The sequence below is a fragment of the Rosa rugosa genome, chromosome 2 (genome assembly GCF_958449725.1).
Source record: "Rosa rugosa chromosome 2, drRosRugo1.1, whole genome shotgun sequence".
Taxonomy (NCBI): Eukaryota; Viridiplantae; Streptophyta; class Magnoliopsida; order Rosales; family Rosaceae; genus Rosa; species Rosa rugosa.
In genome coordinates this window covers 25,951,599-25,969,743 of record NC_084821.1, presented here as the reverse complement: position 1 = coordinate 25,969,743, position 18,145 = coordinate 25,951,599, and the positions used below count along the sequence as shown (strand labels likewise).

General features: G+C 40.9%; 2 protein-coding genes and 1 long non-coding RNA gene across 3 annotated transcripts; 2 read left to right on the top strand and 1 right to left on the bottom strand.

Moving 5' to 3' along the window:
* Positions 1-3,324: 3,324 nt before the first annotated feature.
* Positions 3,325-7,226, bottom strand: LOC133730589 (uncharacterized). The gene is made up of 4 exons (XM_062158150.1): positions 6,925-7,226; positions 6,584-6,881; positions 3,936-6,438; positions 3,325-3,812 (listed from the first exon to the last, which is right to left on the bottom strand). Exons 1-4 carry the CDS (start codon positions 7,224-7,226, stop codon positions 3,325-3,327), a joined length of 3,591 nt encoding a protein of 1,196 aa, XP_062014134.1.
* Positions 7,227-8,078: 852 nt separating this feature from the next.
* LOC133733111 (uncharacterized) lies at positions 8,079-18,037 on the top strand. Its single transcript, XM_062160717.1, has 3 exons — positions 8,079-8,700; positions 9,001-9,351; positions 17,527-18,037. The coding sequence occupies exons 1-3, from the start codon at positions 8,589-8,591 to the stop codon at positions 17,712-17,714; spliced, it is 651 nt and encodes a 216-aa protein (XP_062016701.1). The 5' UTR covers positions 8,079-8,588; the 3' UTR covers positions 17,715-18,037.
* On the top strand, positions 10,373-11,817 carry LOC133728359 (uncharacterized). Its single transcript, XR_009855805.1, has 2 exons — positions 10,373-10,835; positions 11,369-11,817. It is a non-coding gene; the product is annotated as an uncharacterized LOC133728359 (long non-coding RNA).
* Positions 18,038-18,145: the final 108 nt, after the last annotated feature.

Here is an 18,145-nt window from a genome sequence, read left to right as displayed (position 1 = left end):
TTCGGCCACTGGTCCGGCCGCTAAACAGAAAGCAAAACTGACCAGGCCTGAGGTAGAGGACTCTTCCTCTGACGATGATGACCCTCAAACTGTAAGGATTCTCTTCTTAGAACGTATATTTTAGCAGCCTTTTTAAAGTCTAATTTGACTTTGTTTATATCCTGACAGATTGCTGATGCTCTAGCACGCAAACGCAGTCACGCTGACTTCCGGACTGATCCATGGGCAGAAGATGAACCAGTCCTGATCGACTGGTAGTACTCCTCTAAAGTGAGCATTGATACTGTGTTTTGCTATATCTGGCTTTATAACGTTTCTCCGCTTCAGGTTCGTCGTAGGTTTTCGAGGCAAGTTGGGGAAGGATCCTCCACTGCTGGCGAAGGTGTGTCTGGCACACAAGTCCAAGAACCCAATGGTGACCCTCCTTCTGCGATCAATGCTGCAAACAACATGCAGTTGGTTGTAGTTCCAGCGCAGATCATAGATGACAGCTCGCCTGATGTTGAAGAAAGGATGCCGCTCCTTCATACCTTCCGCGAGCAACCAATTCTCCTTCTGGAGTCAACAGTGCCTGATTCGGGTCCACCTTCCGGTGAGACTGCCCCAGCACCAACAACAAATTTCCGCGAGCTACCAGTTGAAGAGGTACCTCTCTTAACAAAACATAATTTATCTTTACCCTTGACTCGATCATTCTGAAGATGTTTCTTTCTAGGGTCCAAACGTGGAAGCGGTAGCCGGAGAAATAGCGGACAAGGATCCTGCTGAACCTGTTCCCACTGTGGTTGGTCAGGAACCTGCTCCCCATGCCCCCCAAGTCATTGAAGTCGAGGAAATAGGAGAACTTCCTGAACCAGTGCCAGAAGCAATACCTGTCGCGGAGCCTCTTGAGGCCCCTGTTGCTGAGCAACCTACTCCATCCACTTTAGAACGGTTAGCTCGTGTGCTCGAAGTGACCCCACCTGGGGTCGTAGATGATGCCAGAGAAGGCCTTCGTCGCCTCTTGGGTCCTGATATTCTGATTCCTGGCGCGCCCGCGAGAGTTTTGGAGTATCTGAGGGTGCTTCTCCGCGAGAGTGCTATCACTGAAGATCAATTTCAAGAGGTTGACCAGCTGCTGCAGAATCTCCCGCAAGGGCTCAATGAGAGGGCGGTCGCGAACGCGGAAGCCAGGCAGACCGAAACACACTACCAGACCCTTACTCATCAAACGGACACTGCGCGTGATTTCTTGGGTGACTAGGCTAATCTCATCAGGGATCTGACGCTCGAGAGGAACCATCTGAGGTCCCAGATTCAGGCTCTTCAGGCCCGGTTGACTGATGTCACTGCTAGGCTTGCCCATGCGGAGCCTCAATTAGAACAACCCCTTACTGCCTTCGAGATGCTGTCCCAAGAACTAGCCCAAGCTCGTGTGGCAGCCCAACAAGCCGCACAAGCTGCTGTGGATGCTAGCTTTCGACTGGACGAGCTTTTTCTCCGCTTGACCCACGCAGGCCGGAGACTTTTGGGCCTCTAGTATTCCAGTACCAGGCCCATGGTCCCATCTTCACCCACTTCTATTAGTTCATCATGTTAATGCTTCCTCTAATTAGCTCATGCTTGCTCATTTTATTGCAACAGGAAGTGGATTCAAGTCTGTTCGACCATTTAGATCCGGTAATTTTGGTTCCGCCATTAAGCTTCAACCTGGTTATACTGTAGAAGTTATAACAGCTTTCTATGTAAGATCACTGAGCTTATTAAGTTGCTTCACATGCTTACTTTCAGCTTAAGGAAACTAAAGCTTTCATAATTTTCATCAAGCATAGTGGATTTTGCTTCAAGTAATTGTGTTGTCATGAATTGATCAAATTTGTTGCAGCTTTCATACAGTGAATCTCATCCAAGGTGTCATGATGAAGTGGACATCGAGTTTTTGGGGACTACATTTGGGAAGCCCTATACTTTACAGACCAATGATTACATCAGAGGAAGTGGAGATGGAAATTATTGGAAGTGAGATAAAGTTTCATTTATGCATGGTTTGATCCCACCCAAGATTTCCATCACTATGCTATACTATGGAGTCCTACGGAGATTATGTAAATATTTTTTTTTTTTGTGATCATAGTTTAAGCTAATCAAACTTGACGTTGACAATATGCTTTTGTACTTGAAATTAATCTCATGAGAAAGAAAAATCTGTAGAAAATTACAGAACCTATTCATCCATATACTACTGCAGTACTGCTGAACTTTAGTGAAATTTCTGGTCAAAAAAAGTTCAATGAAATAGTTAAAATATCTAACATGTTTTTCGTTTTCTGGCTTTAAAGGTAAACAATAATCTGACCATGCTAATGAAGGCCGAAATACATTTTATTCTTTCTCTGAAATTAAGGAAAAGCCAAAGTACCAACTATATGAGTCTATGACAGGAAGTAATTACATATATGTTTTTCATTTTCTGGCTTTAAAGGTAAACAATAATCTGACCATGCTAATGAAGGCCGAAATACATTTTATTCTTTCTCTGAAATTAAGGAAAAGCCAAAGTGCCAACTATATGAGTCTATGACAGGAAGTAATTGCATATTTAATTTCAACATTCATGAACAGAACTGTCTATACTTGAATATTATCTACAAGCTGATGAATCAATGAACGCCATGTACAAACTTGGGAATTAATATAAAGAAATTTAGAAGGGTAAAAGAGGGATGGAATTGTAGTTTCGGACGAAAATTGAATGACTTAGAAATTGGTCAATCTCCTGTTTGTTATATTTGATGGCAAGTGTTTTATGAGTCCATTACATTACAAATTGTTACAAGCACTTAGATACTTGGAGCTTTTACCAAAAATAGGAAGACTAGCTTCTGTAGAATTCGTATCGTCTTTCCACTAACAGCCCTGTAGGCCATATAAATACATAATTTAGATTTACAATTAATAGAAGTCAAGATAGATGTGTGGGTAAGTGGGTTGGTAGTCATATTAATCGAATGGTACGTATATTGTTTGTTTTACCTGGAATGATGCTTAGTATTCTTCAAGTATATATGGAGTTTTTTTTTTTTGAGTAAAATGAGGTCAACCTTTATTGAAGATGGGAGAGATTACATTACAATAGTTTCTGCTGCAATTGCAGCCAGTAAAAAACTAGGTGTAGAAGAAAAAGCAGAAACCTGCTGTACAGTCTTAGCATAATCTGCTAGAAGATGAGCTACCAAATTGGCAGCCCTCTTAGTGTGAATGACTTTCACATTTGAAAATGGGCACAACTTGACCACAATATCATCATAGATCCTCCCCAATACAGAAGTATTCGAAGCTGGAGGGCTAGCTAGCAACTTGTCTCTGCACAAGTAAAGAATCAGTTTCAATGATCACCGGCATCATGTTATGCTCCAGAACAAAATTTACAGCAGATTGACATGCCAAAGCCTCTGCATGCTCTGCTGAGACAAGATTCCGAAGTGGACTAGCACCCCCTGCTATCCAAGTTCCCACAGAATCACGTATTACAAATCCTAGTCCTCCCAGCCTTGTGCCAGGATTGAAACAGCCATCAATATTGACCTTCAGGACCCCCATTGGGGGATGAATCCAGTTCACCACTCTTATTCTCTGCCTGGTACCCCTTATGTGCATATTAATAGCCCGAAATTCTGCTAGTCTAGTACTAGAACTCAAAGCAACATCACAAGCTTGAGACGTTTTCTGGTCCCAAACTCTATTGTTCCTTTCCTTCCAAATACTCCAAAGCAAATACATAAGATCTTCGAAAGCCTGCTTGGACAGATTCTTTCCGCAAAAATTCAACCATCCTACCACATCAAGAGCATCAGTTTATGAATCAAAGCAAACTTGACGTAACTCTCCATGAGTGTGTAACACTTGCCTAGTAAAGTGGCAATTACGACACAAATGAATAGTAGTCTCTAACTCACTGTCACACAGCACACATGTATAAGACTCCAATGGCACATGTTTGGACACCAATCTTTCCAGTGAAGGAAGGATATCGTTGCACACCCTCCACACATGCACTTTAGCAGAAGTTGGAATAACCCCCTTCCAAATTTTCTTCCAAAAATCTCCATGAACTGGTACAGTACTAGGCCTTCGAGATGAAGAAATCCCAAATAAGTATCTATAGGCTGTTTTAACAGAAAATGACCCGTCACCTTGCAGCCTCCAGACACACCGGTCTGTTACTGCCCTATCACTTAGAGGAATTCTCAATATAGCTTCCGCCTCATCAGGAGAAAACATTCTTCGAATCAAACCTTCGTTCCAAGAAGAAGAATCAACTAGAAGTTCACTAACCTTGAAATTAAGACTCACACTTCCAGGAAGTACCGTCGGAATGTAATTTGGAAGGCCAGGGACCCAAGGGTCCAAACACGCCCTTACCTGCTCTCCATTACCAATCTGCCAGTAAGAACCTTGAATGATCAGATCCCTAGTAGAGAAAATGCTCCTCCAAGAATATGATGGAGTAGCATGTGGCTCAGCTGTCCAAAACGTTCCTGTAGGATAATACTTAGCTTTATAAATCCGAGCAATAAGAGATGAAGGATTATCAATGATCCTCCAAGCTTGTTTTTCTAGCATCGCAGAATTAAACTCTGTAAGACTGCGGAACCCTAAGCCTCCTTCTTCTTTAGGGTTACATAAAGCATCCCATGACTTCCAATGTATTTTCCTTTTATCAAGAGTGCTCCCCCACCAAAACCTTGCACACATTTGCTCCAAGTCCTCAAAGAAACATTTAGTAAGCTGAAAAACACTCATAGCATAGGTTGGTAAAGCTTGAGCAACCACCCTAATTAGAATATCCTTCCCAGCTCCACTCAATAATTTGCTTTGCCAATTCTTTAGTTTCTTGGCCAAATTATCTTTGATATATTGAAAGGTTGCTGTTTTTTTCCGGCCTACATAGGTTGGAAGCCCCAAGTATTTCTCATGAGACTCAACTATCTCCACTCCCAAGAGACTGGATACCTCCTCCTGCATCCCCTCAGATACATTCTTGCTGAACACCACAAAACTTTTATCAAAGTTAACCAACTGACCTGAAGCCCTACCATAAGTCTCAATCACATCCTGAATCTGATAACAATCTTCCAAAGAGGCATTAGCATATAACATGCTATCATCAGCAAATAATAAATGGTTCACCGGGGGGGCTTCTCCACACACTTGAATGCCATTAAGCATACCTTCCCGTTGTTTTTGTTGTAACAAAGCTGAAAAACCTTCAGCTCCAATAAGAAATAAATAAGGTGACAAAGGGTCTCCTTGTCGTAACCCTAGAGATGGAACCACGATTCCTCTAGGCTTACCTCGAACCAAGAATGAGTACCTAACAGTAGTTACACATGCCATAACCATATCAATCCACCTTTGAGGAAAACCGAACCGGTTCATCACCTTTCTTAGGAACACCCACTCCATTCTATCATATGCTTTACTAAGATCCAATTTCAAAGCCATGAGCCGTTCAGCTCCTTCTCTCTTATTATGCACCAAATGAGCCATTTCATTAGCAACAAGGATATTGTCAGTAATTAAACGGCCTGGAACAAAAGCACTCTGAAATGGTGATATGATAGCAGGTAAAAGAATCTTTAACCTATTGGCAATAGCTTTTGAGCAGAGCTTATAAATCACATTGCATAAAGCAATAGGTCGAAGATCAGACATATGTTCCGGGTTATTCACCTTTGGGATAAGACAGATATGTGTAAAATTAATCTGCTTAAGAAACTGACCAGTATGAAGAAAGCTTTGAACTGCTTCTGTCACCTCCTCACCAATAGTCTCCCAATAATGTTGAAAGAACAATGGTGGCATACCATCCGGACCAGGTGATTTTGTGGGATACATTTGAAACAAGGCACACTTTATCTCTTCTGCCGAATAAGGCAAACATAACTGCTCCTTCATCTCTTGAGAAACACAAGGTTGGATGGCAGCAATTGTTGTTTCCATGGCCTCAAAATCAAGGTCAGAAGCTGCAAACATTTTAGAAAAATACGAGGTCACAACCCTTTCCATCCCATCATCATCCTCACACCAGACCCCATTCTCATCATACAGGCCTTGAATTAGGTTTTTCCTCTTCCTATTCGCTGCCTTCCTATGGAAGAATCCAGTATTGCGATCACCTTCCTTCAACCAAGTCACTTTAGACCTTTGCTTCCAGAAAGCCTCCTCTTGAGAAAGTAGAGTCTGCAGACGATGCATAAAGTCCTTTTTTTCTCTCTGTACAGCATCATCGATCTTCATATCCATGAGCTCTTCCAGTCGTGCTCTAATACCAATCATAGATTGCTGCCTAGCCCGAAAGGTACGCTTCTGCCACTTATCAAGCTCCATTCTCGTATGAGCAATTTTTTTTTGCAACCCTGAACAATGGAGCTCCAGTGACATCTGTATACCAGGAATCTTGCACCAAAGAATCACACTCGGGATGTTGAAGCCAGAACGCTTCAAACTTAAATCTGTGATACCTTTGACGTGTGAGAATTGGTATCGTACTTGCCCTCAACAAAATAGGGATGTGATCTGAATCACTAGGAGGTAGGTGTACCAGTTTAGCATAACCAAAGATGTCACACCAAGAGGGGGTACAAACTGCCCGATCCAGACGGAGTTTTGTATCTGCATTCCACCACGTTGATGCAGTACCCTGAAATCCGAGATCCAACAAGTCTCCATAACCTAGTGCATCGCGAAACCCTCGCATCTGCCTTTCAGCCCTAGCCGGACCTTCAAACTTCTCCCCATTATTAAGGATCTCGTTAAAATCGCCGATCACCACCCAAGGAAGAGAATCAAGATCAGACAATTCTCTAAGCAGCCTCCATGATCTGTCACGTTCGACCGTTCTGGAATAGCCATAGAAACCGGTCAGCCTCCAATTTGGATCACCCGGATTGCCCAATATCACCATATCCATGTGGTGTGCAGAAGTTGTACGTACCCATCTGGATCTTCACATCGTCATTCCAGAAAATAGCCAATCCTCCAGACTGACCATCACTCAAGACAGTCTCAGCATGCGCAAACCCTAGCGCCAACTGCAAAGCATTGAAATCACGTTGTCTGCTGATCTTGGTTTCACACAGGAAAACTATTTGAGGCCGATTTTGAGAGATCAAATCTTTCAACGCCCTAGTTGTGGTGTCATTACAGATGCCTCTGCAATTCCAACTAATTATATCCATGTCCATGGCAGTTTGTAGCTTGCTTTCCAGAAATCTAGAAAAGTAACCCTAGCAGAGAACGGCTAGGTCAGAGAGAAAAAAAACTTTTTTTTTTTAGTATATATGGAGTTGATTGTTCTCTATGCAATGGTTGATAAATTACCTCTGGATACCATCTCTTGGATTTAGTCAGTTTCTGCTTGTATTTAATCAGTATTAATTCTTTAAGTATATATGGAGTTGATTGTTCTCTATAGTTTAGTTATTTAGACACAAACAGCATTGATCTGTCTTGATATCGGAGTCTATACATTCAAATCAAACTGAACTATATTTATACTCATCCTGCAGCTAGGCACTATGCCGTTAATGCATATATGCTTGGCTCCACTGTATTCTTTAGAAGGGATGCACGTAATTACAGTGGGAGGACTTGGGAATTGGGAACCACAAACAAGGCCCGGCCTGCACCCAATCTAATTAATATATGCTGCTTCCTTCTCCTTTCCCCTCATCCCCCCACCCCCACCCCCACCCCCACCTCCCCATCTTTGTATCTGTTATTTCATTACTAGGAGTTGCTTTTTTATTTTTTATTTTTAATTCTACAGGTATAACTAACACTTGGATATTGTTAATACAAGAGGCTCGAGTTACTTGGTTAGATGAAACTTTTACTGTGTATCTGTCACATGAAAAGCCAATCAAGGCATGATAGAATCATACTTGTCAATTAGGTGCAATACATATCATTTGCCTTTTGGAAACAGGGTTTTTGTTATCGTGATTTTAAGTCGGTGAGGTCAAACTGGGATCGATGTTATAAACATTCAGTGCAGCTAAGTTGTTCAAATCAAAATGCTCAGCTGCTTTTTAGCCTACATTCCTCCAGATATCAACTAGATCTAAAATCTAACATATGCTGCCTCTCACCCTAAGCGTAACCCATTTTGGGATCCCCAACAGATTTTTAACGTACTACTCTTTCAGCATCATATAGTGGTTATACAGTTTAGGGTTCTTATAGTACTTTTTAGCCTACTTTTATATACCATAGTCCAAGTCCTTATCTAGATTCTCACCAATACGAATTTCATATTCCTAAGGAATCATTGGCACAATCTCATGGCTCACAGCCGGGTTTTATCATGTCTGTCAATGCATTATTAAGCAGGTCAAGTGAGACCCCACCTAATGAGGAGAAGATTGAAGAATGTCGAGCAGAAAACTTGTGTCGATGGACGATGCACTGGTTACAGACCTTTCGGCTTATTGAGCTTTTTTTAATCGGACAAACTATAAAAACCGAGTCTCCCTCTGTTTAACATGCAAGGAGAAAAACAAAAAAAAAATTCCCAGTTCTCAATATCCCCGAGACCTAGAGAGTAGATGAAGAAGCGAAAACGCGAAATCGAAGAGGACTGCCGCAGCGGGAAGCGCCGCCGTATCGAAGACGCGCCCGTCCGTTCTGATTACTCCGATGAGATCGAGACTCATAAAGGTACGGTATATATCATGTTTTGGTTTGTGCTGGGCACCAATTTTCCTTTCTGTATTGAAAATTCCTTGCCGCATTTTAGTTCACCACATGTATTTTAATGCCCTAGTGTATACTTGGGCCTTTAAGATGTTCCATTGATCTATAGATTATATGCTGATTGATTGATGGCTACTGCCTTGGCTTGATGGTTGGATCATATATATACCATGTAATTGCTTGCATCCATGCCTCTAGCTTCCCTAGGGTCTTTTGGTTTGTTCTTCTCATCATCATCATCATCACCCTTTCTTTATATTACAGGGGAACCGCTAACACCACGTGGGAATTCGAAGTTGAAACGAAAGCGTCGTCGTGGTCCTCGCTGTTCCGAATGTGGTCTTCCCTGTAGCACAGCCTGTACCAGATATGTGCAGCCTCCTATACCAGAGGGATATGGTTACCTTCCATGGTCAATAGGCGTGGATACGAATGGTCACTACCATGAAGAGATTTCTGATTTGATTGCTTTCATGTCTTGTGACCGTTGTGGCAAGTATGGTGACCACTGGGATGCCCATTGCCCAAATCCCATCAATGACCCTCCAGAACCAGAAGAAATTAATCCTGGTGCTCACCGTTATTCGTGGAAGTATGTATTGAGGGATTTCAAAGGTATGCTATTGGTCATTTTACTTTTTAGAATTGTATATCATGTTTGGAGGATTGAAAAACCAATTTTCACCCAAAAGTTTGAATACTAATTGATTCATATTGAGTTAGAGATTGAACAAGAAGATGAATGACTTTTTGAAAACTTTTGATTCATAAGTGGATGTAGTTTGAGCAAGAAGAATTGAATGATTTTTTGAAGAAGAAGAGTTGAGTTGAATTTTGAATTAGTTGTAGGGTCCGCCCTGTTACTACAATTCCCACTGAGCTAATGCTTTTGAAGATTGAAGGCCTTGTCTTCCCAAATGCTGCTGGGGTTTTGTTTTCCATTGGTTTTCTTTGTTCCAAACATACGCTTGGGTGTACAGTGCCTGGTTTAGTTTGGTGCAGATTGGCTATGAAGATTACCACTCTGGATACTTGGTTGGTAAACACTGTTAGAAAGCTTTCAGATCATATTGGGAGGATCGATTGGACCTTCACTTACTTGGTATTATGGGAAATAAGGAAGTAAGATGTTCGGCTGCTTTTAATGGTGTCCTGCCATCTCTAGAGGCCACAATCATCAGAACAAACAAAGGGATGATTATCAATTTGCTCAGGGGAAGACCCCCCCCCCAAAAAAAAAAAAAATTTCTCCTCCAACCCATTCGTGGACTCCTCCTCCTCCTAGATACATGAAAGTTAATGTTGATGGTTCTTGGGATGAGACCTCTGGAAAGGCTGGTATTGGTGTTGTGGTCAGGGATACCAATGGTAACTGGGTAGCTGGTTCTAGTACCCATATCGCATCCAATTCGGCAATTGAATGTGAGGGAGCTGCAATTATTCATGGATTGCAACTGTCAAGAGCTGGTTCTATTATGTTTGTGGTTTTTGCTGCGCTTGTGCTTACTGTTCTTGTATCTTTGCTCTTTTTGAGTTTTCATTTGAAGTACTTCTCAGATATGATATGACACACACACACACTTACACACTTGTATGTACATGTGTAAGTGTAATTGGTAACCAACCAGTAACAATGTAGTGATTGTTGTAAATCATTATGGCTATATCATGTAAATAGATATAGGGTAAATCATTATGTTGTTATAGGCTTACCCTTTCCATGTTTTATGGATGACTTTAGGAATCCTTGTTTTATGGAGGACTTTAGGGGTCCTTGTTTTATGGAGGACTTTAGGCTACATGTTCCCTATCTTCCACTATATGTAGTCCATTTCTCATCCATGTTATGAGATGAATACAGAAAATACTACACTCCTTCTCTGCATCTAAACTCTCTCTCTCTCTCAAGTTCTTTGAAGCAAAGCTCTCTCCATTTTCTGCATGAAACACTTTCTATGTTCGTTTTACAACACGTTATCAGCACGAATAGCTCTACGATTCGGATTGCAGATTGACAAGAGGAGAGGTGAATAACTTGGGTTGCAGAGAAGAGGCAGTTCATCTTTCAATCATCTTCACTCTACCAGCTCTACAACCAAGTAGGTTTTTTCCAAACAAAAACCGATTTTGCTGTTTCATTTTACCTTCTGTTCTCTGTGTTCCAGTATTTATTTGAAATAGTAAATCAACTCCAAAACTCACCAAATTTTGTATGCTGGAGCCCTTATGTGTTTAGTGCATCTCTGTAAATTTTCGTATTTTTCTGGGTAGTTTTGCTTAATGTTTCAGTTCGTCTTTCGACTGTTATTCAGTAGAAGCTGCAATCATGTTTTTGATTTTTGTTGAAGCATTATGGACTTAATTTTTTGGTTACACTAATTTGAATTATGCCATTATAATTCCTTATGCTAGAAGCATTATGGGCTAAATTATTACGCGATTATTACATAAAGTTATGCGATAAGCATTTACTCAATTTATTACCTATACGAAATGTCAGAAGCATTAATGAGATTTGAACCCATTTCCTTAGGTACATAACCCCTGCATTAATTTGTTTCCGTTATGATGTAATAACATATATTGAATTTGGTTATGTTATAATTGTGAATATTAAATGTGGTTGAGTCAGAAGCTCAAATCAAGCCCAAAGCCACAATAACAAACCCGAGCCAGAAGCTCAGGCCCAAGCTACAAGACCATAACAGAAGCTCGCCATGTGTTGCCATGACAAAGACCAGTTTGAGCCCAGCAGGCCTACTCTCCCTCTGCAGGACCTAGCAGCCCAGCAGGCCTCACACACTCTTTGACTAGTGCATGAAAGCTTTGGTCACGAGCTCACAGCTAAGCCCCGTAGAGTTTATTATCAAGCCCACTCTTTCTTTGGTCCAGCAGAACCAAATAAAAGAAAAAATGATTTGATTCTACTGAGATTTGAACCCAGACAATGTGCATGTCATTATGGCTATTGTAAATAAATTCACCATATTTCATATGTGTAATTAATTGCCAGAAGCATTTATTCACATAATTGTGTGACAATTAATATGTTATATTACTAGCATGCAATTAATATCTCAATTGATTTGTGATTTCCATTTATTCAATTTGTGAGATATTATTTCAATTTGCTCTATTCAATATTATTGTGTTACTTGTCTAAATTTTCGCACTAGAATATATGTGTAGAAAATGTAGGTACCTAATGAATTAGAAGTTCTAAATGAACCAGTAGTTCATTCACATATCGAACCTGTAGTTTCGATAATGCCATTTAAGAAACTTGAAGTTTCCTTCATAAATTCACCACACATGATAAAACCAGTAGATTTTACATGTTTAATCTGATTTTCCATACCATGTTATAGAACCTGAAATTCCTATTAGTTGCTTATGGACGATACTACCCAAAGCACTAAGATTATTTGTTCCTTTCCTGTAAGAAATGCCAAATCTCAACAAACTTGACTTTGTTGCTTTGGAGGTTTCCAGAAGAAACTATCTAAAGTGAACTCAAGATGTGAAAATTCATCTGATTGCAAAGAAGATGAGATCAACAATCAATGCTAACAATGTCGTCATTGAGGCTTTTAATATGAGTGCCATAATTTTCAAAGGAAACATATGGAGAAAACACTCCAAGTTGAGTATCCGATGAAGAGGATACACAGACTCTTTGGGTCGCTCTAGAAGAGCACTTTCACCATCAAATGACCATTTTCTTGCTTGAAGCAAGACATGATTGGCAGAACGAAATTAGCCCATATGACCGTCTGCCACTTGGCCAAAGCCCAAGAGGCCATGTAATCAGGCTCCACGTGGCCAAGGCCCACGTGGTAGGAACCATGATGCCATAACTCAGCAAGCCCAAGTTGAAAGGAACACTGGTCCGGCCCGCTGCCACCAGAATCAGCATGATCTTTGTTATCAATGTGGAGGAATTGACTGCTGGTCCCGCACCTGTTGTGCGATAGCCTAAGCAGTAGATGAGTATTACGCCGGTCGCGGAACTCGAAATACCAACTTTATTAAAGGGTCATTTTCTATCGATTCCACACTAGAGATCACAGATTTTCAGGCAGTTACTGAACATACCGAGGATTAGAACTCGAAGACATGGGTATAATTGGCCCCTTGTGCCATATCTATTTCATCTTAATGAATGAAACATCTTCGGATTTTGGTGATTTATGTTTTCAATTATTTTGGATTATAGAAATGTGGTTATGTTCGAATATATTTAATTCAATAAACTTATTCATACATGTGATCCATTGAATTAAATAAATGCATAGGCATATTCTGTGGGGAAGTTTGTTGTCTGGTTAAAAGTGCTATTACGCACACCATACTCCCAGATCGGAGATATTTTTCAAACTTATTGTCTATTCATACCTCTGTGACAACCGTATCAGGCCAATCCAACCTGATAGAGGGTTATGGCAAAACCCACTATATGTTGTCCAATGGTACTGAACCTACCATTAATGAGGCTTTATAATCTCCACGTTCCAGAAGAACGTTATTGAGTATTAAGGATATTCGAACCAACGGTTATCACGCTGAAACCACTGAGAAAAATGAGTGTAATATCTTTGCATAACCTCCAAAGTGTGTGGCCAGAAGCGTACATTGGAGAAATTGGAATCTGTTAGCTAGATGCTAACTAATTTAAGCAACTACTTGCTATGGCATGACCGTTTGGGACACCCAGGTCAAAGTATGATGCACCGTATCCTCAATTCATTGCAGGTGCATCCCCTTCTGAATAAGGGTCTTGTATATAATGACATGCTATGCCATACTAGACCATCATATGCAAAGACTAGTACATACACCACCATTTTTCTGCACAGAATGCAAGGGAAATTTGTGGACATATATATCCAACCACCATGTGGACCAGTTAAATATTAATGGTTTTGGTTTATGTATCGACAAAGTGATCACATGTTACACTATTGTCCACAAGAAAACGCTGCTTTTGTTAAACTCTCACCCATATCATGAAATTGAGGGTTCACCACTCGGATTATCCCATAAAGTCTATAAGACTTGATAATACCGGAGAGTTTACATCGAAGTCTTTCGATGATTATTGCATATCCCTTGGGATTGATGCTGAACATATAGTTCCCTATGTTCACACCTAAGATGGTCTCGCAAATAGAATCTTGGTAATGCGCACCAAGCTTCTAGTTTTTGCGTGGGGCTATGCAATCTTGCATGCAGCTATGTTGGTCCCGTTGAGGCCCACTGCTACCCAACCTTACTCCGCGTTACAGTTGGTAACTGGGTACGAACCTGATGTTTCGCACTTACTCGCATTTGGGTATGCAGTCCGCGTGCCAATTGTGCCGTCACAACGTACAAAATTGGGTCCTCAACGAAGGATGGGCATATATGTCGGTTATGAATCCCCATCCATTATACGCTTTTTAGAGCCCTTGACAGGCGATCTCTTTACCGCTAGATTTGCGGATTGTCACTTTGATGAGACAGTCTTCCCGCCGTTAGGGGGAGATAAGAACGTTACCGTTCCTGATGAACGACGTGAATTGACGTGGAATGTCCCCACTATGTCTCATCTTGATCCCCGAACCGCACAATGTGATAATGAAGTGCGGAGAATTCTAGATCTACAGAGTGTAGCCCAAAATATGCCAGACGCTTTCTCTGATCTAGCTAAAGTGACGAGATCACATATACCTGCTGCAAATGTGCCTGCAAGGATAGATGTCCCTGTAGGACGCGTCGTCCTAGATGGACGAGGTACGACCATGGCGGCTAACCAGTCACATATCCCTGCCCAGAAGCTAGGTAGACCACTAGGTTCGAAGGATTCTTATCCCCAGAAGAGGGTAAACTCGGCACAAATGAATCTTCTTGACATCGCAATCTCAAACTGATTCATCTCACGAGATAAATCCGGATTATGGGTCCGTCCTAGAAGAGACGACGTTGGGGGACGCTCCAACATTTGAACCCACTCCCGAGAATAGAGAAATCTCGGTAAATTTTGTGAGATTTGGAATTTGAATGAGATTATCATCGATGATATATTAGTATTTGCGGTGGCCACCGAAACTATAATATGCGATGATCTCGAACCTTGCTTTGTTGATCAATATCAACGAAGAGACGACTGGCCAAAAAAGGAAATAAACAATCCAGGTCAAATTAGATTCCTTAACAAAGAGAAAGGTGCTTTGAGCCTGTTGTTCCTACACCTTCCCATGTTAAACCTGTAGAATTTAAATGGGTATTTGTAAGGAAGCGTTATGAGAAAAACGAGATTGTGATACACAAGGCTCGTCTAGTGGCGCAAGAATTTTCTCAACGCCCTGTGATTGATTACGAGAAGGCGTATTCTCCCGTAATGGACGTCATAACGTTCCGCTACCTTTTCAGTTTGGTAGTTTCTGAAAAACTGAATATGCAGCTTATGAATGTGGTCATAACTTATCTCTAGGGGGATCATAATACAGAGATATACCTGAAAGTTCCTGAAGGACTTAAGGTACCCAATGCAAATAGTTCTAGACCACGGAACGTGTTCTCCATTAGTTTTGAGGTGTTCACTTTATGGATTAAAACAATCTAGACGGAAGTGGTATAACCGTCTAAGTGAATATTTGATCGGGATGGGATATGTGAATAATAAACTACGCCTATGCGTGTTTATTAAGGAAACAAATTCCGGGTTTGCAATTATGGCGGTCTATGTCAAAGACATGAATTTGATTGATATTCCTGAAGAGATCAAGGAAACTGCAAAGCACCTGAAGTCGGAATTTGAGATGAAAGCCCTTGGGAGAACAAATTATTGTCTCGACCTGGAGCCCGAGCAAAGTGCAGATGAAATTTTGGTCCATCAACCAAATTACATCCAGAAGATGTTAATATGCTTTAATCAGGATAAAAGCAAGCACACTCATGGTCGTCCGAAGTCTAGAGAGAACCGTATTGTTCTACTGGTGATAACGAAGAGATATTGGTGCCAGAAGTCCCATATCTAAGTGCAATAGGCGCATTATTGTACTTGGCTCAATGCCCTAGACAGGACATCCCATTCGATGTGAACTTGTTAGCTAGATATAGCTCTGCGCCAACACGCCGCCACTGGAATGGCCTAAAAGACATTTTTCGCTACCTTAGAGGTACGGCGGATATGGGCTTATTCTATCCCTATGCATCAAGGAATGAATCAAACCCACTTGATCCTCAGAATGATGCTGGCCTTGTTGTATATGCTGATACAGACTATCTATCAGACCCGCACAAGGCGCGTTCCCCAACTGGTTATGTCTTTGCCATTAGGAATACTGCAATTTTCTTGGAGGTCTACAAAACAGACCCTTGTTGCTATCTCTTTGAATCATGCTGAGATTCTAGCTCTTCACGAAGCAGTACGTGAATGTATATGGTTGAGAGCCATCACAAGGCACATGTGGGCTGCATTCCACCATTGATGAACCAACCACTATCCACGAGGATAATGCTGCTTGCATCAAGCAAATGAAGACGGGTTTCATCAAAGGAGACAACACCAAACATATTGCACCAAAGTTCTTCTTCAATCAGCAACAATAGGAGCATCAGAAAATTAAAGTCAAGCAGATTCGATCTGAAGACAATCGTGCAGACCTCTTCACTAAGTCACTACCAAAGTCTACATTCCAGAAGCATGTACAAGGTATTGGTCTACGTAAATTATCTGAATTACCTAACATGTAATTTTCAGGGGGAGTTGAAATCAGGGGGAGTATCCAGAAGCATACCCACTTGACCATCGTGTACTCTTTTTGTCCTTCGTCTAGGGTTATTTTGTCCCACTGGGTTTTGTTACCTGGCAAGGTTTTAACGAGGCACATCTTTAGCATGGTCGCTCCACTTATACTACATCCTGAAGATGTTTTGATTCAATATATATGCATTTGCTCATCTTTTCCCTTCGACCACGGGTTTTTCCCACTGGGTTTACCGGGCAAGGTTTTGGTGTAGCAAATCTAAATGCATCCCTCTCGTAGACATACTACCTACTTATGATGCTAATAAGAAGACTCCACTTATCTCCGAAGCTGTGATATTACTACTCCACACTCATGCGCGTTGTGCTCTTTTTCTCCTTCGACCAAGGTTGTTTTTTTCCCACAGGGTTTTTATTACTTGGCAAGGTTTTTGATGAGACAACTTAGAAGCGCACAACCCATGCAACACTATTGACATGAAATATCCAAGGGGGAGTGTTGTAAATCATTATGGCTATATCATGTAAATAGATATAGGGTAAATCATTATGTTGTTATAGGCTTACCCTTTCCATGTTTTATGGATGACTTTAGGAATCCTTGTTTTATGGAGGACTTTAGGGGTCCTTGTTTTATGGAGGACTTTAGGCTACATGTTCCCTATCTTCCACTATATGTAGTCCATTTCTCATCCATGTTATGAGATGAATACAGAAAATACTACACTCCTTCTCTGCATCTAAACTCTCTCTCTCTCTCAAGTTCTTTGAAGCAAAGCTCTCTCCATTTTCTGCATGAAACACTTTCTATGTTCGTTTTACAACAGTGATTCATTTTTCTCTCGTTTTCTCCCTTAGTTTTCTGGATTTTCTTCTTCAATAAGCTTCTGCTTTGATATTGACATTTTTTATTTATTTTAATTTTTTTAATGGGATCACAGATAATGTCATTGCATCCATCTGCAGCTAGCATTATAATTGTGACATCACTGGTTTTTTCGTTTTCTCATCTCATCGTTACCTGTTTCTTTATTTAACAGGGAAACCGGAACCACCACGTAGGAAGGCAGTGAAATTGAAGGCTCCGATGTGTGAATATTGTGTTCGTCTCCGAAACCAAGCCTATGCTAGAACTGAAAAGCCTCATTCACCGGAGGGATATGGTTACCTTCCTTCGTCAATAGGTGTGTATACGAATGGTCACTACCATGAAGAGATTTCTGGATGAGATTGGTTTCATGTCTTGTGACCGTTGTGGCAAGGATGGTGACCACTGGGATGCCCATTGCCCAAATCCCATCAATGACCCTTCAGAATCAGAAGAAGATTGTTCTGCTGCTCGTGGTTATTCGTGGAAGTATGTATTGAGGGATTTCAAAAAAAAATTCTTGTTAAATCCCTATGCATTATGTGGTGCACTATCAACTCTTTATCCGTTAAATTAAATTTCTAACCACAATGAACTCTGTATCCAGTAAACTTAATATGGATGCTCGTTTGAATTTTCATCACTTTAGAAGTTATTGATAATATTTGGTTTGTGGTAGTACATACTTTTTCTAGTATGCTCATTCACTGTTCATATCTTTGATTGTATTTTTCAGCTATTACCCATCTTTGCTCTTGTTTCTTGTGCTATAGTCGTGGATCTTGTTTTCA